The 10,861-nt window shown below is 37.7% G+C and overlaps 1 protein-coding gene across 3 annotated transcripts; it reads right to left on the reverse strand.

Moving 5' to 3' along the window:
- Positions 1 to 2,730: 2,730 nt before the first annotated feature.
- On the reverse strand, positions 2,731 to 10,482 carry LOC117623076 (protein argonaute 16). Of its 3 annotated transcripts, none has more exons than XM_034353927.1 (23): positions 10,305 to 10,473; positions 8,662 to 8,913; positions 8,373 to 8,578; positions 8,077 to 8,271; positions 7,840 to 7,976; positions 7,644 to 7,741; positions 7,454 to 7,551; positions 7,197 to 7,365; positions 6,983 to 7,099; positions 6,795 to 6,902; positions 6,603 to 6,665; positions 6,343 to 6,456; positions 6,102 to 6,267; positions 5,902 to 6,014; positions 5,675 to 5,812; positions 5,457 to 5,587; positions 5,084 to 5,149; positions 4,296 to 4,359; positions 3,796 to 3,910; positions 3,621 to 3,694; positions 3,408 to 3,502; positions 3,285 to 3,316; positions 2,731 to 3,160 (listed from the first exon to the last, which is right to left on the reverse strand). In XM_034353927.1, the coding sequence occupies exons 2-23, from the start codon at positions 8,881 to 8,883 to the stop codon at positions 2,985 to 2,987; spliced, it is 2,697 nt and encodes an 898-aa protein (XP_034209818.1). In that variant the 5' UTR covers positions 8,884 to 8,913; positions 10,305 to 10,473; the 3' UTR covers positions 2,731 to 2,984. The 3 variants fall into 3 exon arrangements, 2 of the variants coding, with proteins under 2 accessions (XP_034209818.1, XP_034209819.1); XM_034353928.1 differs by having other exon boundaries at positions 2,778 to 3,160; positions 8,662 to 8,905; XR_004585074.1 differs by lacking the exons at positions 2,731 to 3,160; positions 3,285 to 3,316; positions 3,408 to 3,502; positions 4,296 to 4,359 and having other exon boundaries at positions 3,623 to 3,694; positions 10,305 to 10,482.
- Positions 10,483 to 10,861: the final 379 nt, after the last annotated feature.

The following is a 10,861-nucleotide window of genomic DNA, read 5'->3' on the forward strand; positions in this document are numbered from 1 at the left end:
CCAACTGCTTTATTTGACCTCAAACAACACTTGAGAATGAAAAAATGACACGTTTGTGTTAATACACTAAAATCATTTTGAAGTTGTACTATTTTTTTCTTAATGTATATATAGTTCCTCAATCACATTTGTAGAGGACTAGCACTCCAGTGGTTGTGGTGGGAAATATCTACTACAAATGGAATATAAAATTATGGATAGAGAAAGATCCATGCTTCATCTTATAAACAAATGTCATGCTTCACTCTACTAGTAGCAATAAGGATATCATAGGATCACATATATATATATATATAGCTAGGTTGGACACCACCATGGACAAGATCTATGCATTTTTCAGAAGTGTAGGATTTTCTAAACGTGTGCACCAACGTTGGCAATAGTTTTCTGTCTTTTTTTCAAGTGGCATAGCAGAACTGAACCAGTTCAAACATTATAAAACCCTTTTACTTTTCCTTTTCCTTTTATTGTTTGTGTATAAGGAAAGAAAATGGGGGGAAGGGTATAATGGTCAATATAAAAAAACTGAGACCCCAAGCACTTCGCTGGGTGTCGCTATCACTGTAATTGAGTGGAATTAAATTAATTACCGTAAAGGGGACTCGTCTGGGATTGGGAAGGGTACGATGGTCCAAAGAGGTTAATTTTGCCCCAAGAAATCTCTTTGCACAATTCACACTACACTAGCAGGTGTGGGTCCTGGGGGAGGGTGGGCAATTAGATTCGACCCAGTGGACCACCACCAATTGGCAGCGTAGAAAGTGTCACGTCCAGACACCGAGAGAGAGAGAGAGAGAGCCCTTGGCCTTCTTTGTCACGACTCGCCGAGTCATGACTCGCTTTTGTGATTGGCTAGCGAACCCCTTGTATAGTCCCGGTCCTCACTGGCCGCTTTAGGCTCTGTAGCACAGGCCCTGATTTCTTAAATTCTTAGGTCCACCGCATCGCAGCACCTCAGGACTGTTGTTGACTCCTACGTCAACTTAATTTCTGCCACAACAAACTGAGAAGAAAGTATTCTCCACTTTTGACCACCGGTTTGGGTACGGGGTTTTCTTTTTCAAAATTCTCTGATAAGCTAAGCAGTCAAACAACATAATTGCAGTAACATCGAAATGATTTGTGAAATTGGACAACAGTTTAATATATAATATCTTTCAAGACTCATTTTTGTTAAATTGAACAACAATCCTATATCTTATAAATCCTACATAGAGATGAGAACTGGTTTAGACTTGACTCTAATTCAATCCAAGACCAAGACGGGCCATCAAATGAGACCATATTACACCTATGTGATTATTAGATGCAGCATAAATGGTTGGGTGTTAAAATTTTTTTTTACATCGTAAATGAAATACTTGGGTGCGTTTTGGGTGCATCTTGCTTGGCAAACGCCAAACAGGCAACTATGTCACGATCTTATGAAATATTTTTACCCATATCGAATTTTCCATTTTCGGTTAATAGAAAAGTTGAAATTCGTAAACTTAGTACTAATTGATGTTTTACCACTCCTGATGTGAAAGTCTTTATAAGGTCGCTAACTGTCACTTTTGTGGCTTCATACCTTAACTACTGAATCCCTGGAAATAATTCTGACATTGAAATTATAGGACAACACGTGTCATCCTTTATCGAAAAGACCTGTCAAGGCGTCCAAAGTAGTCCTTTGGAAGGTCAGTTGCCTTGAAACAGGGAAAGGTATGTTGAGAGAGAGAGATAGAGAGAGAGAGAGAGAAATCTAGAGGCAGCAGCCGCATATGGAAGAGGACCATGATAACACACAAACATAAGTAGAAAGAAGGAAGTTGGCAGTTGGTCAAGGACGTTAAAGCTTTAACATAAATTATTGAAAACCAATAGGTCAAGCAAAGCCAGTAGAAGTAGGCAACACTAGCATCAAGTTAAACATCGTCTTCGGTCAGGCAATTTAAAAGTAAAGTCGCCTTCACATTGGCTAGTTTGGTTCCAGCTATAGATTATTAGGATCCTAACCTTTTAGACCAGATGTCCCAAGAAAACTAGGAAACGAATCATATCCAACAAGTTCACAAGGGGACAAATTAGCATGCATAAAGGCTGGTCAAACCATGCTTTGGAAAAGTCAATCATGACTAGCTTACATTTTACCAAAAGAATTTGACTGCGACAGAAGCTAAGCTGTGATTTTTGTATAAGCATTTAAATTCCCCTGCTTAAACAAAAGGTAAACAGTAAAAAAATTAAAGTTGAAAGAAGCCAAAAATGCGGAATCATACCAAACATATATGCGAACAGGAATTCCAAACTTGACCAATACACTGATTCTGTTGGTCCAATATCATAGAGCAAAGAAAAGCTATATCATCAAGCGTGAGAAAATAGTGAGAAGTAAAGACATGAGATGATATTAAATATAGGACTAGTTCACCTTCTAAAGCATCATCATCCTTAAGCCAGCAAAGGCGATTCATTTCACCACATAAACCGTGGGAGAATCTCGTTCAAGCGATCATCCCAATGAGCTTTCTCACTATCCCCATAAAAGAACAGTTTACATTGAAATTGATATATAAGTATTCGAGTTCCTGGAGCAAAATTGATGACAAAATAACAATGAGGTAGAATGAAGTAAAATTTTCAAAGATAGTTCCATCGAAAAATTAAGTCAATTACTTCCAAAAACATTTCCTGATGGTCAAGTCTTGATTTTGAACGTCTTTAAGTCCTAGTCATACCCGGAACAAGGGAGACAAAAATTACTTGTTGAATTCAGCATACCTCAATAATATCATCCTGCAACATATAAAGTCTCAAAACTTGTCTACAAACTAGACTAAGAGGTCGCTAATCTGCCTGTACACCTATCTCTCCGCCCTACCTAAGAGTAAGCCGGGATTGACTTTCCTACTCGTATACCCTTATACCGCTAGATTAATTATAGAGTCAAAAGGCTAAAATCATATTAGCAAATATTCACAAAGAAAGCTAGCAGCAGCAACTCAACAGAAGAACATGGAACCCTGGACATTCTTATGCAACTTAGGGAGCTCTGGAAATGGGATACTCTCAGCTGAAGTGACACTGCCGTTCCCTGATGAGGTTTCTGAGAGATCTTCAAACTTCATAAACTGCCCCACTTGTGCAGCAGCAAGGTGGGCATAACATATGGGCGCCACTGGAAAATGGTTGGTAATAGTGAGATGGAAGTAAAGCTCTAGACTAACTAGATTTATCATTTCCACTAGAAAAGAATTTAATAAAAGAAAAAAGATTTAATTGCAGAAGTGTGTTTAATTTACCAATGGAGATTGCAGTTGTACTCCTTTGGTACCTGAAATAAGCAAACATATATCTAGATAAATTCAATTGAAAGGTTATTCAAGCTGAGTCATATGGAAAGGGATTGAAAATGAAAAGCTTACACGTAAGAAAGGGAGTGGATTAGGTTTTGCAAGCCATCAGGAGAAAATCCAATCTCATCAACCAGGACATGATAGTGTGCTGGCCGCGAAGTTCCCTATCATATGAAGCAACACAAAAGATGAAAAAACGTGATAAAAGGAAATTTAGACACCTGAGTTGAGTTGGGGGGAAACAAATACGCTGAAACACTGGGTAGGGGGGCGGGTGCTTACAATCATTCCTGCATGAGCACACATGTAGAAATCATAATTCCTTGGATGCACAATATTTGTGTCCACAACTGTCCCTGGAGAGAGAGAGAGAGAGAGAGAGAGAGAGAGAGAGAGAGAGCATTAAAACAAAGAGATAAATGATAAAGGCAATAACAAAATTCAGAAAGTAGCAGACCAGCTGGAACATTATCAGTGGAACCCCCGGTTTGAAATAGCTTCGTGTGATGATTTTTCTGAGCAACAATCACAGTAAACTTTGGAACATCAACCTCCCCAAGGTGCTGGTAAGCCTGTAATAATAAAAATTTGACCATCTTAATGTTGAGAAAAAAACAACAAACTTCAGCACATGGTTGATAGCAGGTCCTAGGAACAAACACAGTCCATTAATGCTCTTGGCAGAAAGGGGCTTATGCAGGAATAAAGCAGGAAATACTAAACTTCTGGGTATTTCAACAATTTCAAGTCATGATTGGATTAAATACCACAGACTAACTGATTAAATATAGCAACTGTCACCTTGAGTGGGTATTCCGATAAAAGCTTTACTTAGATCAGATATAATTAACTGTCAAAACTAAAAACGCAAATTGGGACATGTAGCAAAGAGAGAGTAAATCATCCTTCAAATCAAGTACTACATTGAACGGCCCAAGAAAAATTGAATTGCAGAACCTTTATAATTTGGTCCAGCTCGATGTTCAAGACTTGATTAAATTGTGATTCGCTGACTCCGTCCCTAAAATAAATAAATAAAAACATGTCTTTACAAGTAGCAGTAGGAAAAACAAGACAGTTGCCACATTTCATGCTCCCAAAATAAGTAAAAAAACCAGTTCAACTGAGGGGAAAAACGAACTAAGCAAATAGAAAGTTTCTAATTAAATTAAGAGGGCCACTTGAAGCATAAACCACACAAAGAGCAATATTCCTATTTAAGCGTAAAATGGAAGGATAGGACAGCATAAATAGGCCAGATACATCCTTCAGTAAGAATAGTATATAAAATGCGATATCACCAGCAGTAGGCAACAAAAGGGGTACATTTCTCTTTGTGGATTTAGCTTGACTATATTTGCAGCATCCACACATACTATATGAAAAATTAATGCCTGCCATGAAGGGTGGCCACATTGCCTCAAATCAAAATACAACTACGATGAATGGCCTCCAACTGGAAAATACCAGGTAATATAAATTACACAAGTTGCAATGTGAAGTGAATCCACCATATCTGATATGATATGATATCACCACAAAAGGTGTACATTTCTCTTTGTAGATTTAGCTTGACTCTATATTTGCAGCGCCCACAAGATATTACGAAACATACTGTGAGTTTGGGACTGTATTCCGGTTTCGTTTCGAAGGAAGTCACTTTTGAAAGACCAAAACTGGGTCATTAGCATTTCTTTTTCAAATACCAAAATAGCCAGAAAATTACCAATACAATGTCATGATACCTGAAGACAATAATCTGAGTTGGTTTACGTCCGTTGCTTGTTTTATAGAAGTCCACAAGCAGTTCCCTGCAACAAAAGGCATTTCCAGCCTTAGCAGTATACTGGAATTGATAATTTAAAATAAATGAATTTCACCAGTCTATCTTAAATCTTTTTAATTTCATCAAACTTTTTACAAAATATAAAATATTGTAATCAGGTCTCATTTAAGTTACAAGAGATTAATAGCCACAACTTTTATGTACTAAATTTGGGAGTGAAGACTTTTGAACCCGTCTAATGGGCCATATTAGAGTCCAGTAAGTGTTAAAGCAAACTATAATTCTTAACATGTGATCAACTGGTACGAATACTAAATTCCCTGCTCAAATACCTGATAATACCAGCATCAGTTCCATTTTCAAGTGGCTTGTACAGAGCATCAATCATCTCTAGCTTAGGAGATTGTGTTCTAACAGCTGCTCTGTACCTAGAAATAAGTGGCCAACTTCGAGAGCCAACAACCTGAAACTCCAACAAAATTGAAGAAACAAAATGACTATAAAGCACGGATTGTTATATAACATAAAAAGAAACTTGAATTGTAATTACCGCAGCAACAGAAGGAATATCTGAGCGACCAGGAGACCCATGAGAGACATCCATCCCCAGAATCATTGTAGGAGTATCATTAACCAGAGGAACACATGAAGAGTGCTCTATTGCCAACAAAGAATTTATTCCTCCAAGCTATATAGAATTAGACAAACAGAAAAAATCAATAGTGTCCATTAATTATTAAAGTAGCGATATCAGATATTCACCATTTAGCTTCTTGCCTTAGAATTGATCTTAAGAAGAACATTTGTCAGGTACTGATCATTAATCTTGGAAGGGGAAATGCATTGTGTGACAATCCCGAACTCACTAAGACTTTTTTTCTTCCAAGGTCCTATAAAATGTATAAGAGCATAAACTAATTACATGATCAAATTGAGGGGTAGTTTGATTGTCCATTATTAAAATAACAAAGCCATACCATATATATCACAATTTTTTCTCTCTGGTAAGACACAAAGAATGAATTGAGGTTCCCCTGGAAGCTTAGCTAGAATCTGTTCGAACATCTTTTCAACTCTTGCAACAGGACTTTGTCTTCTACATTGTGGATCTTCTTCAAGTAATGTAAAGGGACGCTCAATAAACTGCACATGTGGGAGAGAGAGAGATCAGAATCAGCATAAGTCTAAAAACAAAACTTAGCAAATGGTGTAACCTACAATGCCCTTCTTCCTCCCACAGTTGATCAGTTCCCGTGAGATATGACTGGTATCACAGCGTGCAGAGAAGTTGACAACAAGCCAACGGTCAATGCGAGTAGGGTTGAAAAGTGTCTGATAGATTAGGGAATTGCAAGCAGAATTAAGTTCAATAAGCTAAAATCAAATTCAAATAGTAGTAATGAAGGAAACAAAACAGTGCAACCTCTTTCTCAGAGAGCAACTGATAAATGAATTTTAGAAAGCGTAGAAATAAATACCTTATTGTTGAAATTCCATCGTCCCTTATGAGGGACGCAGTCTTCACTGTTACCAACCTTTAACTGTTCATCAAAGGAGAGAATGCATTAGAAAGAGAGCTGATAGTTGATTGAGTGAAGAGGGCACACTCCTCACTCACTCTCTTTCTCCCCACCTCTACTGACACATCCAAATATACAGAAACTGTTTACCTTCGGAGTCTCGAGAACACGGCCATTGACCTGAGTCAATTGCTTCTCTATAGAAATACCACATGTAGCAAGCATAGGATCATCATCATACTGGTATTTTTTCACTGCCTGCAATAGCAAAGCAAATGAGCAAAAAGAATATTACAACATGTGGTCAAAGAAGAAAATTCAGTGACCTGCAAACTTACATCAGTCACAGTTCGTATTCTTTCATGAGGCTTCTGCCTTGATTTTTCAACTAAGGATGCCCTCTGCGTTGAAGATAAAGCCTTTGTATACCGTTGTAGTGAAACAAGCGAACAGAGCTAAAACACCTCGTTGGGGGAGGAACACAAATCACAATCTCAGACAGAGGATAAGACTAACAAACAATGATATAATAAGCAAAAGAAATTCGCACACCTCCAGTGGCAGATAGTTGGGCCTTTTTGGCTTGCCAACATCAAGGCATGGCATGTATTGGGAAGAGGTGAGTTCTACACCACAGTGCTTAGTAAAATATTCATACACAGTAATCTCCACAGTCTGACCCTCACTTGTGCCATTGCCACTTTTTAACTTCATAGGGAAACTTGAAGACAAAAAAAAAAGGACAAAAATTAGGAAGTTTTTCAGAAGTGAAGAAGTAGGAAACAAACTTTTAGGAGATAAGCACATACTATTGTTGATTACAGGGCTTCTCACTTAAGCCTATTACTTTGAATTCCATGTTACGGTGCCTTGCGTTAATCCTCATATTTTTCAGCATTTTCTTGGCCTGTATGTTACCAAGAAATTGAAATTTAACAGACTAAAGTTGATACTGAAATCTGAACCTTTAGTATAAGATTTAGCAGTTTTCTTTTTTACCTTAACCCAATCAATGTAGCGAGCTTCTCGTACATCCTGGTTGGTTATCAGAAAATCAATGACAGGTCCAGGCGTTAGGATCATCGTTGTAGATACATCTGCACAAATAAATGGAAACAAAAATGTCAACAAAACAAGTGACAACAATGCTAGTGAGTTTTGAAGACTAAAGAAACCAAATCATAAGATCTGGTACCCATATTCAAGGACAAGCCACCCTGTGTTGGACGGAAACTGGAATGAAATCCCCGAACACCCTTTACACCTGCTCCAACATCAACAAAGTTTCTGGAGTCATCATGAAAGAATGATTGTCGTACTAGAAGACACCCCCTGTGCATGTTTAATGGTCATAATTAAACAAATTTAGAGTACAGAAGAACAGAGTACAGTAAAAAAGAACATAGTCAACATATGAGTGAGAGAGAGGTACCTGTTAGCTGCTTGCTGCCGCAGAATGATATCAAGCACTTTCAATGCATCCTGAGTATTATCTACATCCACTCCTCTCAGGGCAAGAGCGATTGACTTCAGAGGTATTTCGGCAGCATAACTTATTTCTACGTTGAAAGTTTTTGACCGAAAAGAACGTCTTGACCGTTTGTCAGCCAGGGGGCTCCCATTTTCACTAACACACAAGAATGCCAGTTGGACAATACAAATGAATTGTTGATAAGAGAATAAAAAAGAACTTTTAAACCAAGACCAGGAAAAAGGAATAGGACAAACTGCTTTGCAAATGTCTCCTCCAGCACAACAGAAAACTCAAGCCTTCTCTGTGGCAGAGGACCCAGTATGTACAGAGCTTTGTCCCCATCATATGCAAACTTTTTACCACCAAGGTCTGAAGAGTATGTTTGATAAAGCCTGTCAATCAGTTTTCTCCCAATTCCCTTGCCTTCAACAGCTATCTTATCTTCTGAAGTAATACGAACCTACAAATAGCATGGCATTATGAAATTGGTACTAGATACAATAAACTGCATGTAAAGAGAAGAGTCGCAGGAGGTAAACATACAAAATACTGGTAAAATACAGCATCTGGTACATTCACAGAAACTTTAAAGTGGTTTGCGAGCAACGGTATCGTTTGTCCAGTAGTTCCTGTCCCACACCTACTCATAATAGAATATTTAGGAGGAGCCACTAGTTCTGGCTTCAAATTAGGGGCTATGGTTGGAGGAGGTGGGGACGAATGTGGGTCCCCACCGGCATTTCCAGGGCCAGCTACATCCTCCATTGTTCACTTGAATAAATATGATCTGCAAGGCTTTAAAGCAAGGAAGATCAAAACTAATTAGGTGAAGAATGGACTAATTCCCATCCTCATGGAAACTGAACAGAAACAAATGGACTTATACATAAACTCAGATTGTCAAACATTCATGATTCCCTTAAGGTTACATACCAAAATCTGCCAAAAAGGTTGAAAGCATAATCATAAATTTCCTGATAGATCATTTGACATCAGTTGATTTTTTTTATTTGGTTAGACTATAGAAGAACTCTAAGTTCAGTAAAACGCTGTAATTGCTTGGATCTTGGCTCTGATGCAGAAAGTACTGCTTCTGTCAGAACCAAAGTTACAAACAGTACTACTAGATGGAAGCAAATCAAGCTAACTACTCAACAATTACATATGAACTTTCATGTGCATTATAATCAGATTTTTCTCTCAGATAATTAAGATTACAAATCCCTTGACTTTTTTTTTCTTCAAAGTTGAAGGGTAACCATATAAAACAGGATAAAGAGTTTTCTAAAATGGGGACAAGAGAATCTTCTCAAAACACACCATAACAACCAGAAATTAGTCACACATTCTGTACCGAACATACTATATATAAATTTAGAAGGGATAACTGAGATAAAAGAGACACAAAGGCACTAACACAAATATGACCACAAATCCAAATATTCTAAAATAGAATGTTTTCCATGTGTTAGATCACCATAAAATAAAAGTTCAAAACTATGAAGATAAGTTATATTAAAATTGACAGAAGAACTATATCAAATGAAAATAATTGACCCAAAAAAAAAAAAAAAAAAAAAAAACAACAATAACAGCAATAGAAGCAAGAGAAAATAATCATAGCTGAGATACTTTATAGATGAAAAATAAATAAATTCCGAGACATATAGTAAAATAAAACAAAAATATGTGAAATGTGGAAAATATGTAGACATACAAATACAATGACATACGTGAATTGTTTGAAATTTTGACAAGTCAAACTGAAATATCAAGACACCATAAACGAATATCATAATCTGGAAAATTAATAAGTAAATATTATTTGTGTATGCTATAAGGTAAGCAACGCTATCAATTTGGGGACTAGAGGAGCTAGGGAGAGAAGAAAAAAAACAAAAAACAAAAAAGACTAAAATCAACACTAACGCAAGCACAAAACATAGATTGCATTAACGAGAAACAAAGTTTTCTGGAGACTTCCAGAAGGCAATGCAGCAAGCAACTCACAAATTTCTTCCAAAACATTACAGTGTAAGCCGATTCAAGCAAAGTTAAAACTATGAAAAGCGAAAAAAATCCCTAACAAAGTAGACGAAATGAGCACAGAGCGATGCATGAACGACATCCCGGAATGCAGAGCAAGAGAAAGAGTGAGAAAGCAAAGCTTAGAGCGAGAATCGTACCGTGAGAGCTGCGGAACGAGCTTCGTCTAGGGTTTTGCAGAGCCACTGAGAGTTGGGAGTGAGAGAATTCGAAGAGTCCCTCCCTATCGGCTTGAGAGAGAGAGCGAGAGCATGGAGGGAAAGAGAGGCTTTTTAGGAAATAAATTTGGTCATGTACTGCTTTGTTGCAATTTAGATGAATTTCAAATTTTTAATGGAAAACCAAAAATTCGTTTTCCACAAGGAAAATGCAGGTGAATTATGTCAGCCGTCCAATCCGATTTGATAGCAATTTGATATCAGCACCGTGTTTTTCTCGGTGATCCAATGGATGTTGGGTGAGGCATCACCCTGATCATACCGTACGGAATTGCTCGTGGCGTTAGAGTGGCAGTCCGATAGTCGCGCAGCCAAGTGTCGGGCCAGATGGATTAGGGGTGGTTACGGTTCGGTAATCGCGAATTTTTGCCCAAATCACAAACTGACTAACTATTTGCGATATGGTGATTTTTGAAACAGCAAACCGAAAGCGGTCGGTTACCGTAAATTAACAGTTTACCGTAAGTTCTTTTTGTGTC

Source organism: Prunus dulcis, chromosome 3, assembly GCF_902201215.1.
Source record: "Prunus dulcis chromosome 3, ALMONDv2, whole genome shotgun sequence".
Taxonomy (NCBI): domain Eukaryota; kingdom Viridiplantae; phylum Streptophyta; class Magnoliopsida; order Rosales; family Rosaceae; genus Prunus; species Prunus dulcis.